Source organism: Protopterus annectens, chromosome 14.part0, assembly GCF_019279795.1.
Source record: "Protopterus annectens isolate FY-2018-M chromosome 14.part0, PAN1.0, whole genome shotgun sequence".
NCBI lineage: Eukaryota > Metazoa > Chordata > Ceratodontiformes > Protopteridae > Protopterus > Protopterus annectens.
Window position 1 is genome coordinate 568,980,230 of NC_056748.1, and position 14,153 is coordinate 568,994,382.

General features: G+C 39.3%; 1 protein-coding gene across 1 annotated transcript in view; it reads left to right on the top strand.

Annotated features, from left to right (window-relative positions):
* Positions 1-14,153, top strand: part of PAPSS2 (3'-phosphoadenosine 5'-phosphosulfate synthase 2) — a 388,626-nt gene that overhangs the window by 234,443 nt on the left and 140,030 nt on the right. Inside the window, exon 7 of the mRNA XM_044056309.1 lies at positions 6,897-7,008. Coding sequence (XP_043912244.1) covers positions 6,897-7,008 — 112 coding nt within the window. The remainder of the gene's footprint in view (positions 1-6,896; positions 7,009-14,153) is intronic.

Genomic DNA, 14,153 nt, shown 5'->3' on the forward strand with positions numbered 1-14,153 from the left:
TGCAATGTGTCAGTTGATTTGTTCTACAACAGTTTATTTGGTTAGTCTGATAAAGTATACTTTGCCAGGCCCTATCTTGTATCAGAGACACAAGCCGTGAAGAGGAGGGTCTTTGGAAAACAAGCTCAGTTACTGCCATAGGAATGTGAAAGCTTCCATGCAGCTGTCCGAATTAACTGCACTTCTACCACAGGTGTGATAATAAGTTGTCTGCAAAGCAATATCACAGGTAAACCAAGGGACCATACTTTCTTTCAGACTGGACAAAGGTGAGGAAGACAGGAAAAGCTCTTTTCTTTCAGTTCACTTTCTGTGAGTCCCTTGAATGGAGGTAACCAAGACAGCATTTGGCAATTTGCCACAAGTCAGAGAATTGCACTGTTCACCACAGTACAGTGACCCTAGAGTTAGTTATAATTTAGTGGGGAGAGCATCTATATGTGACTTTCTGAGATCCCTGCAGCCAAAACAGATTATTTTGAGCATATATGTTTTTCACTGAATGCCATTTTGGACTTTTCCCATCTGTGAATCAGATATCACAGAACTGAACCAAAACCAATACTGAAGCTAATAAATAGAATTGTTAAAACTTGATGATCTGGCATTTGTAATAACTGCATGAAACTCATATGCTTAAGACTTTTATTTCTTTATTTAATTGAACTAAAGGTAGCACCAGCATAGATTGTCCCTTCCCTGTCTGCCTGTGTACATGTGTATTCTGTGATGTTGAATTGTCTGTGTGTGTGTGTGTGTGTGTGTGTGTGTGTGTGTGTGTGTGTGTGTATATATATATATATATATATATATATATATATATATATATATATATATATACACACACATATATATATATATATATATATATATATATATATATATACACATATATGGGTCCATTTCAGTTGCACGAGTTTCCATAACTAGAAATTCATATGGACGAGACCATATGAACAATTTTCTGAAAAAAACGAAGAAATTTACCTTTTTTCTACATTGCCCCCTTGCATCCCCCCCAACCCCTGCACATTATTCATACAAACTCCAAGATTGCACTACAGTGGGGAAAAGGGTAAATTACCCTATTCTCACTGTACAACGATCGACATTCAAACCCTTTGAATTTTTGGAAAATTATTCATATGGTCTCCTCCATATGAATTTCGAGTTTCTGAAAACCTGAGCTTCTGATAGGGCCTCATATATAAATATACGTGTGTGCATTGTACAGTTGTATACCAGTGAGTAGGTAGTAAACTGTGAATTTGCTCATATATTATAATGCATAATTAATGAGCTTTATTGTACCTACATGAGTATTTGGGAGACACAAAAATTTGGAGAAAATTAATTGGTGCATTACTATACTGAGCTGCTCTAAACTCACCCTGACTGGGTAACATCTTATCTTCTGTTTCTTCTGCTGCTCTCTGCTAAACTGCCTTTTCTAGATGCTTCACAGCTTCTTCTGCAGCAGCTTCTGACACCCCATCTGTGTGCAGCAGTACACATTTTTAATCCTTTCATACTTAGACATAAACTTTTGTGTCTTATTTTCTGTTCATAACACCTTTTGTTTGTTACACATTGTTCCTTTCCCAGACATAAAAATGCTTCCTGTACTAGCACTACTCACATTTTGCTTTCCTTAATAATCCTCCTGTTTGGTTTTCCTTAATTTTTTTCTGATTCTCTTTACTAATTTGCTGCTGCAGTTAGTAGTCCCACCCATGTCAGGATGGGAATGCCTGTTTCTTCTTTCCTTGAGTTCTCTTTCTTATTTTCTCATCCATTTTATTCCCTTGTAACGTAATGATTTATTAAATTTTCTTCTAATTATTTTTGCTTCCGGTGTATGCACTAAAACTGTTTTGCTGAATTTGTAAAATAAGTAACAAAAAATCTAAAAGTCACTAGCCAAGAAGCAATATGACACTGTGCATTGCATTTCTCTAAGTTCATAATTACCACATCTTATGGTCTTGTAGTTTGCTGCTGTTATGTCTTTGAATCATTTTGTAAGTGGAAAGGCATTTCAGATGGTCCACATGATATATTAATACACACCTTTAGTGCTGCGTTTTACTATGCCACTGGGCTGTGTTTTAAAATAATGTAAGTTTATACCTTGTTTTTCCCAGTAATATGCAGATAAGCAGCACTATTTAATTTGCAAAGTAGCATTGCTCAGTCTTAATACTATGACCTGGAGTGAATCTAATCTAAATCCAAAGCATCCTCTGAGAACAATGAAAAATAAGTACTTTTAAGCTTGCTTTGCACTTGTTGAACTGTATTTTACAGTTTTGCTGTTTCATTTTTTTCTTTGCTATTGCTGCCCTGACCGTTTTTGTTCAGCACTTTGTATCATAGTACTTTTGTATATCCTTAGCATAGACTAAATTCAGATCTGCCGAATCTAGGCTGTTTGGAATAAACTGAGCACTAAAACCAGCCATCCTACATTAGGAGGGCCCTCCTGCACCCTTGGGCCAGAAGTGTGCAGCACAAGAGTTGGGGATTGTTGGAGTAGGGCTCAGTTTTGGGCTCTCTCATTGGCTAGTTTATGTTAGAATGGTTTTACCTCACTTCTGTTTAAGCAACATGTTTATGTGTAGTTGTGCACTGCACCGTGAGGTTTGGCATTGCAGTGTATAGATGCAAATGCTTAGAAACGTAAATTTTCCCTTAGTATCTGCTAGTAAACCCTCCTTAGCTCCTCTGTGTGCAACACAGCCATGCATTACTATCCAACAAGCAACCCAGCTGTGCATTCTGAGATATTGATGCAGTCTTCCACCCTTAGTCTTCCACAAAGTAGCTGCCCTTTGCTAGTCTCACAAGCAAATCCATCTAGCCCATTCCCCATTAGTCACTACAACATACACTTGCCGTAATGGACGGACTGCAATCCACCACTTCTCCAGTCAGCGTGATTGACATGGGCATCCTGAGGTAATGCAGCAATTGTATCTTGTGTACTGACAACCACTTGCTCCTAAAGCAGACAAATACAGTATGTGAGAGATGTAACTATACCATGAAATTAGAATCAGTCCTCTCAAAAAACAGCAAACAAGACGTCCAACACATTTTCAGCACACATAGCTTCTCTCCAACACAGGAGAAGTCAAGACACATAAACTCACATACGCAAACATATACAGGTATATGAACAGAATCCACCACTGCATATAACAACACACATATCAGTGCCTCAACAATTAAGGCCCTAAGATAAAACACCTCAAAACCAAATGTTCTTGTTATAGGCGATTCAATAGTAAGACACACGTATGTACCCCTCACCAGGTTAAACAAGGAGAAGGTCACAGTCGGCTGCAATCAAATCACGCACTCAAGCCGCTCAGCAACAATTACCGTTATGACTCCGTCATAGTACATATTGGTGTGAATGACTTGAGATGTACCTCTCTGGACTCTATGAAGAGAGACATGTCTGAACTGTCAGATTATATGTCCCTAGCCCTAAGCAGAATTCTACCTTCACCAAGGATGATGCCAAAATACAAACAAAAAATGATTGATTTCACTAATTGGCTTAGCTTTTGATATCATTGCTGGGGAATCTAGTATCTGTCTGCCTGGGAGGACATGGTCGACAGACCACGCTGCTTTGCCAGAGGTGGTCTTCACCTGTCTCTTCAATGCTTTTGGATACTGTCAAAGGTGCTTGCCTCCCCTGTAGTACCTTTATTAGGCAATGATCAAACAACAAACGTTCCAGCGTAAAGAAAACTACTAAAGACAAACTCGAGGTCATGCTGCATAATGCTAGGAGCCTAAACAGTAAACTGCAGTCCATGGAAGCACTCCTCACCCTGGAAGAGGCTGACATTTCTGCAGTCACAGAGACTCGGTTCAAGGCCGGTGAGAGAACCCCGGCTGTACATGGCTACAATGCCTGTCACACATTCAGACCCCAAATTGAGTGTAAAAAAACTAAAGGTGGAGGTGTATCCATCTTCATTAAATCAAAATACACCTTGAAACTATAAAACAGTACGACTTTCTTGAGCTACTCCAGGTCCAATTAACTATAGGTAAAATACCCTCCCACATCATTGCTAGCTGCAGGCCCCCACCATGAAACAGGGGAAGCACACCGTCTACCTGGACTTGCTAGAGTTACTCAGCATACAGCCTAACATCTTGGTCATGGGAGATTTTAACTATCCTTCCATCGACTGGGCAACCTGTACGAGCACAAACATGATCTCTAAGAGCTTCCTGGACTTTAATTCAAATGCTCTGAAACAGTTGGTCAGCACTGCCACAAGGGGATCAAATGTCCTGGACGTAGTGCTCACCAGCATGGGAGGTCACTGCCCTAGCCCCTGTGGGTCGCCCTCCCATGTGAGGTCTTACCATAAATCTGTCTTGTTTGAAGTAAAAATCAAACCTGACACCCCATCAGAAGTAAAAGATTAAAAAAATTCTCAAAAGCTAACTATTGCCTACTAGATGATGGCATAAAAAGCTTCAAATCCCCTGTCAACATAGCAATGTCCCCTATGCAGAGGAATACACAATTTATATATATATATATATATATATATATATATATATATATATATATATATATATAGCCACTTAAACAAATGCATTAACTTGGCTGTACCAAACAGGAGCAAAACCAGGTCTACCTGAAAAAACAAGCCACCCTGGTGGACTGTAAGTATAAATAAGTTACACAACAAAAGAAAGAAATTGATATCTAAGAACAAGAGGGAATAAACTCAACAGAGGAAGAATGCCCTCCACAGTCTGAACAAGCAAATCACATATCTTGTTAGGTCCTCCAAGGCTAGCTACAAGTCTAAATTAGCATCCCTAGCTAAAGACAACCACAAGGCATTCTTTACCTACATCTGAAACCTAAAGGGGAATGCCCATCTATGTGCCGAACTTGTAGTGGATGGTACCACTTACAATGAAACTGTGGAAATTGCTAATCTGCTAGCTGACAGATTTAGCAGTAACGTCACCCCCTGTCCCCACCTGTCATACCCAAAAGCATTCCCGACACCAGTCCTATACTGAGTATCTCCAAAGAACAGGTCATAAAAGCAATCTCCAAGGTTAAAAACTCAGCCTCTATGGGACCATATAACATCCCAGGCTGCTTACTAAATAATCTAAAACAAGACCTATCAGATCCAGTCAGAACACAAATTAACAACAGGCTTTGTCCCAGCAGAGTAGAGAACAGCAACTGTAATCCCTTTACACAAAGGGGTCCATCAACTGACCCTGGAAAGTATCTACCCATAAGTCTAACTAGCCTCATCTCAAGGCCATGGAAAGAATTGTCATGGACCTTATCCACAAGGACATAGGCGACCTTCAAACTCTCGACCCAACTCAGTTTGACTTTGTCAAGGGTAGAGCTTGCTTATTAAACCTGGTGAGCTTTTTTGAGAATGTCACCAAAGCCCTAGATGAGGGCAAAACAGTACATACCGCATATCTGGATTTGGCCAAGGCCTTTGATGCAATCTCCCATTCAGGCATCATAGAGAAACTCTCCCAGCTGGGGATTAACCCATACATTACTAGAATGGTAGCAAGCTTGCTCACCGACAGAATGCAGACTGTCTAAGTTGGGGAGTCCACCTCCACCAGCAGAACCAGTTACCAGTGGGGTACCACAGGAATCTGTGCTTGGCCCTTTACTGTTTGGAATCTATTTCTGCAAACTGAATGCTAAGGTGGATGGCCTGTGGCTTACCAAGTTTGCAGATGACTGTAAACATGGTGCAGTTGTAGAATCCCTAAATGATGTTAACGTACTTCATAAAGGGCTGACGCAGACAAATGACTGGTGTCAAACTCATGGACTAAAACTTAATGCAAAACAAAGCCTCATTATCCCCTTTAGCAAAGAAGCAGTCCCTGAAAATTATGACATACATAGCACCCCTCTAGGTTCAAACTCAGTGGTGTGAGAATTAGTAACACAGGTTGATAGCAACCTAAACTTCAATCACTATGTGTCCATATTGGTAAGAAAAGCATTCTACATTAAGCACCCCATAAACAAGGGCATCACATCAAAGACCATGGAGGTTACAGCTCCACTGTATTCGACCCTTGTCAGACCACTAATTGAGTACAATGCTCCCTTCTGTGTATACTTCACTAGACACCTGCAGCAGTTGGAGAGACCACAGAGATTTCTTACCAAGAGAATCCAAGGCCTCCAAAACATGACATACATGGATAGACTGAAAGCCATGTCACTGTACTCTGTATCATACAGGCTGCTGAGAGGTGACCTATGCCTAGCCTTACAGAGCAGTCTTGGACCCTAAATGAATGAAATTGCTGCACATCCAAATATCAAATGGGACAAGAATAACTCACTCCAGGGATCTCAACCTGGCCTGTGGCATTAACAGAACACAGATATATATCTCAGCGACTGCCACTCCTCTGGAATAAGCTCCCACTCCATGTGAAGCAGAGCCCCAAAATGACTCAAGCATAACCTTGACAACTGGATGGGTGACCATAAATTCACTCCCGGGGTGGCAATTATGTCCTTCATGGACAGGGGTAGTCAGTGCTGAACACAGAATCATTCTGCAAAAAATGACCATGTAAATGTGGTCAGCATGCATTCTCAGGCTTTTCTGCATGGCTAGGCTTGTAAAGGCCTTAGGGACATTAGCCTAGTAACTTCCTTTGAAATCCTATGAAACTGATTACAGAGGGCATATACTCACAGTTTATATGTCAATGTCAATCTAGTGCCATGCAGATGAGTGTGTTCTTTATATGTTCTGCTTCTGTTAGATATTAAACATTATATTGTGGACCTTCTTTAATGATATGGTTTTAAGACTGTAATATGCATTTATGTATTCCAGCTGGATTTGCAGTGGGTTCAGATACTTTCAGAAGGCTGGGCTTCACCTCTCAAAGGTTTTATGCGTGAGAGAGAATATCTTCAGGTCCTGCACTTTGGAACATTGATGGATGGTATGTTTTCTCATATTTAAACATTTGAGAATGGTCATGTCAAAATGTAGAGCCTTCTTTAAGAGAACAGCCTTTTACTGTTCACATTTGGTTAATGAACTTTGAACTTGAACTTATTATACTAAATAAGGTTCTTGAACTGAAACATACCATACAATGTTATAAATCAAGACAAACATACTGTAGCTCAGTTTAGGAACAGCAGTTGACAAAAAGAATGAATACTTTAAGAGCAGAATTCTATCAATAAAATGCAAATAAAACAATCTAAACTTCACTTCTAAAATACTAGAAAGGGTAGTTCATTCCAACTAATGCAGTACCTCCTAAAAATAACCTGCTATCCATATCCCAGCATGGCTTCAGTCCTTGCCATAGCACTACTCTCCTTTACCAACACTGTCAATCACCATAGAAACAATGGTCTGTTTGTATCCTCAATATTCCTAGACTTATCAAAAGCCTTCGATATGGTGAACCATGGTATGCTTTTAGAAAGTCTAGCAACACTTAACATAAGCTCCTCCACCATATCATGGTTCAATAACTACCTAACAAACCGTCAGCAGGCAGTTCTATGGCAAGAGAAACTGTCCCCTCTTTTGCCAGTAGGCATCGGTGTTCCCCAAGGGTCCATCCTAGGACCTCTGTTATTCTCACTGTTTACTAACCAAATAGCCTCATCCACACCCTCTGCCTCAGTTGTGCAATATGCAGGCAATACCACCATTATATGTGCCTCCCCCACCCTACATGAACTAAAAGCCATAACTCAAACAAACTTCTCCTTAGCTGAGGAGTGGTTCACAAACATAAAACTTATTTTTAATCCCAAAAAAAAGAAAAGCTCATTCTCTTTAGCCCTAGTAGATCTTCTCCTATAAATAATGATTTTTCCATAACTTTTAGCGACAGCATACAAATTACCCCAACTACACATACAAAACTATTAGGTGTTGAAATCGACAATAATCTAAGATTTGACATTCATATCGCCCAAACAATTCTGAAAGTCAACGGAAAGCTTGGTCTCCTCTACAGGAATAGATAGTTCATCACTGGACCTACCAAGGCCACCTTAGCAAGAACCCACCTTTTATCCATTCTCCTTTATGCCTCCCCTATCATAACTAATCTTCACCACAGTGAACTAAACAAACTGGAATCCTGCTACAACAAGATTGCCAGATTTGCTACTGATTCCTCTCATAGATCCCATCACTGTCTTGCCCTTAAACAACTAAATTGGCTCGAATTACCTCAACTACTCCTACTCAACCAACTCTCAATAGCACATAAAGTCTACTACCACTGTGATAAGACCCCAGCACTTCAAAACTTAATCCACCCCTACACCACCACCAGAACCCTTAGATAAAGTCATCAGAACCACATAAATGTCATCAAACACAAAAATGATGCAGGTAAATCTCTCTTTGCCTGCTCTATTGCTAGAACCTGGAACTCACTCCCAAGCCACCTTACCTCTACCACGTCTACTTCCCAATTTAAACTTCTCAAAACCCACTACATAACTAATTGACACTGCACATGTTACTCCCCAGGCTAGACCATATCACTGTGCTGGTGCTAGGACGCTGCTAGGGATAATTGACTCCTCCCTATGTCTTGTTGTCAGTAATCTGCTTAGTATCTAATGCTTGCTATCCAACTCGAGAGAAAAAAAAAATTATTTTTATATATTCACTGCTCACTTATGTTGGAATGTTCTTTTATACTGTACTGTATACTGTATGTACTGCATATATGTATCCTGTATGTATATTACTATTATGTATCTTTAGATGCTGCTGTGTTTTCACTATTTAATTGTATTGTTTGCTTGGAGCTTTTCTCCCCAGGCCTCCGCTGAAAATGGACCAGCGTCCAGTTGGACTTTTCTGGTTAACAAATGTAAAATAAAAATAAATAAATAAATACAACTCTTGCCCAGAACTGAGGTGCACCCTTCTAAAGAGACGATCCACTTATTCTTAAATCATATGTTTTATTACAAGCAATAATTAGATGTTCCCTGAATTACTAACTTCACTTTTTGCTTTCTGATTTATCAGAATGGAGTAAAAAAAAAAAAGACCGTGGCATATCAAAATAATATTAAGCTGTGTGCATTGCATCTTATGCATGCCCAAACACTACTTGTATATTGTGCTCCTTTTTTTTGTATCTATATTTAATTTTGATGCATTTTGCTGTATATAGTTTGAGTAACTTTGATACTTTCTTTTTAATTCTTCTGGTGAGTTATTCATGCCTAGTGAGTGATTCCAGCTAACTGACTCTCTCTTTCTAGGATTTTCGTATACATGTTAAATATTCTAACTTAATCATATTGAGTTGTGTTAAGATCCTGCCTTTGAGTTCATTTTTCTCCATCTGTCCGTGGATATTTCCTTCATTTCCATTTATTTGGTGATGGTAATAGTACCACTATTCAGATTCATATCAGGCTACTCCTATCATTGCATATGCATAAACTTCACACTGGCTATTTGGTAAACTGACTGGCTACTATTGTAGTTGGACAATGTGAGTAAGTATTATGTCTTCCTTGTTCATAAACCTATTTCTCCTTTTGGGTAAGCTTCATACTTTAGAAATATTCATGTTTGAAGTTCCTACTTTCTAGAAGTCTGTTCTAATATTCACTTACCAAGAACATGGCTGGGGAAAAGTACACATTTTCTGACCACAGTTTCAGACTTCTTAATTTCTGGTTCCTTCATATCATGAGCAAGATATTTAACTTCTACATTATGCAACAGTCGTTATGTCTTATCAGTACACTAGGAAAGTAGTTCTTGCAGTTTTCCTTCAAGTGATGCAGGCTTTTCCCCTCTTACTGGTTGCACTTCTGGCATTGTAAACACAGCAGTTGCCTCACACTGATATTTTATGGGACATTTTGTGTCCATTTATTCTTCACTGTAGTCCCTGTTCTCCTCTTTTTTTCTCTGTCAGTTCATTTTGTTTTCTATTGAGGTATCTATCTCCCTATTTTTGTACTTAACCATTAACCCACTTTTGCCACTTAATTACTCATAAGGGTGAGATCCTGATGGCCTTAAACCTACTTGTCATAAAGGTGAGATTCTGATGGCCTTAAATCCACTAGTCATAGAGGTGAGATCGTGATGGCCTTGAACCCACTAGTCATACAGGTGAGATCCTGATGGCCTTGAACCCACTAGTCATACAGGTGAGATTCTAATGGCCTTGAACCTACTAGCCATACAGGTGAGATTCTGATGGCCTTGAAACCACTAGTCATAGAGGTGAGATCCTGATGGCCTTGAACCCACTAGTCATACAGGTGAGATCTTGATGGCCTTGAGCCCACTAGTCATACAGGTGAGATTCTGATGGCCTTGAACCCACTAGTCATACAGGTGAGATTCTGATGGCCTTGAATCTACTAGTCATACGGGTGAGATTCTGATGGCCTTGAACCCATTCTGCTCTTTGTCTAATGTTATCATTGCTTTTTTTGTTTCCCACATATACATTCTGTCTTTCTTCATATCCCACATCTGAGAAATCATGATTGAATGCATCACTTCACCTTTTGAGACATGGTGTTCATTATGTTTCTAGACATTTCTGTGTCACATCTGTGTCTTCGTTCTGTTCAGATTCAAAACACATCTTGCCTTCATGAATTACATTCTTTTCTTGGCTTGGTGTCCTTTAACATCATCTTATTTTGTCTTAAGAAAACAGTGTTCATATCTATCAACTCCTTTCAGTCCCTGTTGCAGTTTTGTCTGGCATAGACTGACTAACACAGTTTTCTTACCATAGCCCAAGTTTATTGCTGTGGTATATCTTAACTCTTAAGTTTTGTTTCCATCTCATCATTCGCACGTGAAAGTGTTTGTGTGTACCATGGTAACATATCATATTCTTTACATGTCAAATTCTGTGCCCCACATTTGCTTAGGTATCCATCAGTGGCTTGGCTTTAACTTAATTTTTTTCCTCCATTAGTGAAAACTCCATTAGAGTATGCTGCTGGGTGTAAACTGGATGTAACTTGATACTTTTTATATTGCGATATTTGGCACTACAAAAATAAATAAAAACATTTTTGTTTTTTCATACAGCTTAAGATGCAGCTACAGAATTTATATTACAAGTACCTTGGAATCTATATAGATTGCCGTTTTAATATTCTTTTTACACGTATGCCATTCATGAACCACCAGTGCCACTGTAATGTGTGAGGCACTGTACAAAAATAAGTGGCTCATACCATTGCCTCATACAGGCAGATGTTCACTAACAATGTGTTGCCTGTTTTTGGCTAAATGGGTCTTGTGTGCACTGTAGAGCTGGGTCATGGTCCGGTGGGGACCTATGCAGAGTAATGGGCTATCCCCCTGGCAACCATGACAGCATTCATTTACTTTTCTCCCTGTACACCACAGAATACTGCTCACATTTCTCAGTGTACGTGCTAGTCTACTGTTTATACTTAAAACGTTCCCATAGATCTGGGCTTAGTTTAAATGTTTTATTTCATGTTTTTACAGCAAAAAATTGCTGATGGCTTATTGCTAAACTACATTACCACCCCTTACACGCTAACTTTCTCAGTAGACCATAAATGTCTATTTTATTTAAGCTCTGCAAGTTGGTGTAAATCGAATCAGGTTTTACTGCACATTGAACAAAACAGAAGGTCAGCCTACTTGTCTCTCCTCTGTTGCCAGCCTCATACCATTGACTAACCTAAAGCAGGGTAGCCAACTGCCTTATGTTAACAAATGTTGAACTCTTCCTAAACACAAATAACTTTGTTTGTATGATATGCAAATATTTAAGAGATACGGAGGCCTTACTGCCTCAAAAAAACAGACTGTGAGTACTGCACTAATATTATAGGATGACGCAGTGGTGCAACAGTTTGCATTGTCGCCTTACAGCAAGAGGTTGTCTCGTTCGATTCTTGGTTGGGGTGCCTTCCGTGCAGAGTCTGCATGTCCTCCTTGTGTTAAAGTGGGTTTCCTCCCACATTATAAAGACATGCATCTGGAGAGTTCCTCCCTGGACCTGTGCTGAAAATTGGCTTGTTCCAAGTCGGACTGTCCCAGTAAACTGTTAAAATGTTAAATAAATAAATATTCTACATGTCATAAACCCAATCCTGACACATAATATAACGTCATATGCTGATCTTATAAAGAAACCATTATCTAGGCTTCCTAGACCTGTAAGGCTTAAGTCAAAAATTAGAATCAAATATCATATCACATAATATCTTATCTTTAACAGAGTTACATTGAGACAAAGGGCTTCAATTCCAGTACATCAGACCACTCCACAAACAGTAGCAATTGGTGACTCCATCATGCAGCACACAAATTCCCCACTCACTAGACTGGCCAAAGACATGGTGACAGCGAGGTGTCGTTCAGAGGGCAGGATCTCCGGCATTTCAGTGATGCTTAGTGCCATTGCACCTGATAAATATAACTATGATATCGTAGTTGTGCATATGGGGGTGAGTAATTGGGTGAAAAACCTCAAGGAAAATGCAGAGAGATGTGTCTAAGGTTTCTAGGTATGTCACACTTGCAGGCTGACACTGAGCAGAATCCTCCCTTCTTCGTAATACTTGCCTAGATACAAAAAAAAGATGATCATCTTCAACAGTCGGCTAGGTAATTGGTGTTGTTCTCCAGGGATCCAGTATGTGTGCACATAGACGAAGATGCTTGGATAGTCCTACTTGCTTTGCAAGGCATGTTCTGCACCTCTTGTTCAAAGGCTTTGGCATATTGGCTAAAGCCCTTGTTGCCCCCATAATGTCCTTTTTAGACAAAGTTCTGTTAATGAACATTCTAACATAGCAAAAATGTCATTATCAATACATGATCAAATTAAAGTGGGTATTTTCAGTGCTAGAAGTCTGAATAGCAATCTGCCCAACATTGAGGTCCTCCTGCATTTAAAAAGGCATCAATATATTTGTAATCACAGAAACATCATTTAAATCCTGAGAACGTACTTCCTCCATACCTGGATTAGAGCCTACTATGCCTTAAGACCCACTGGCAACTGTGGTGGCATGTCTATATTTGTCAGAGACCATATCATCTCTAGTCTAATTCCTGAAGGCCCACAAATGGAATTTATCTTCCAGTCACAGTAAACAAAATCAACTGTCAGTTTACTGCTTGTTACAGGGAAACTTGTATTACAATAGAAGTTGTTGTCAAGTGCCTAAACATCATGGATGAGCTCCAAATAATTAAGAACTTCATCATTCTGGGAGACTTTAATTATCCATCAAATGACTGGAGTGCATACATCTCCAGCATTGGATATTCACAGAAGTTTCTAGATATAATAAATAAACCTCAGTGGCCCAGATTGTTACTAGCCCAGCTAGAGGACAGAATTTTTTTGATGTGGTACTTACAAATGTAGCGTTCTTCCTCAGACTACATAAACCTCCAGAAAGCAATGTATCAGAATTCAAAAACCTTCAAGTGCTCATTTTTCTTCAAATTCTCTGATGACTTCTCAAAATTCACTTATAACAATATCATCCCAGAGTTCACCTTAGTGTATAGATTTGCAAAGGAGTTTTATACCCACATAAATAAATGTATAGAATTGGTAGTTCTATCTAAATCCAAATAAAATGGAAAATTTAAAAGCACACCACTGTGCCCTTGACAGGGGCAACATAAATAAAATCTTCAGTAAAAGGAAAATGTGTTGGTGTATACAACAGGTCTAAAGTCCAAAAAATCCAGGAAATGTTAGGAATTTAACTAACAATGTAAAAAATGACTATAACATCTACTAGGGTAGCCCATGAACTCAGATTGGTATCTGAAGCTAAGGACAGTTATAAATCCTTCTTTACTAAGAAACAACACTCACCATTTACAGCACTCTAAATTGAGGAACCTACTCAGACTTTGTAGACCTTGCCAGTATGAAATGACTGTCCAAAGCTTTATGATCCCCATATCTGTCAAACCCCAGTCATCACAAGACTAAGATCCCTTCCTCCAAGGGACCAGATAACATGCCAATCTTAAACATTCCCTGATGGAACATATCCATAAGTTTATTTAACTTGAGCCTAGCTATAGGCTCAGACCTTGAAA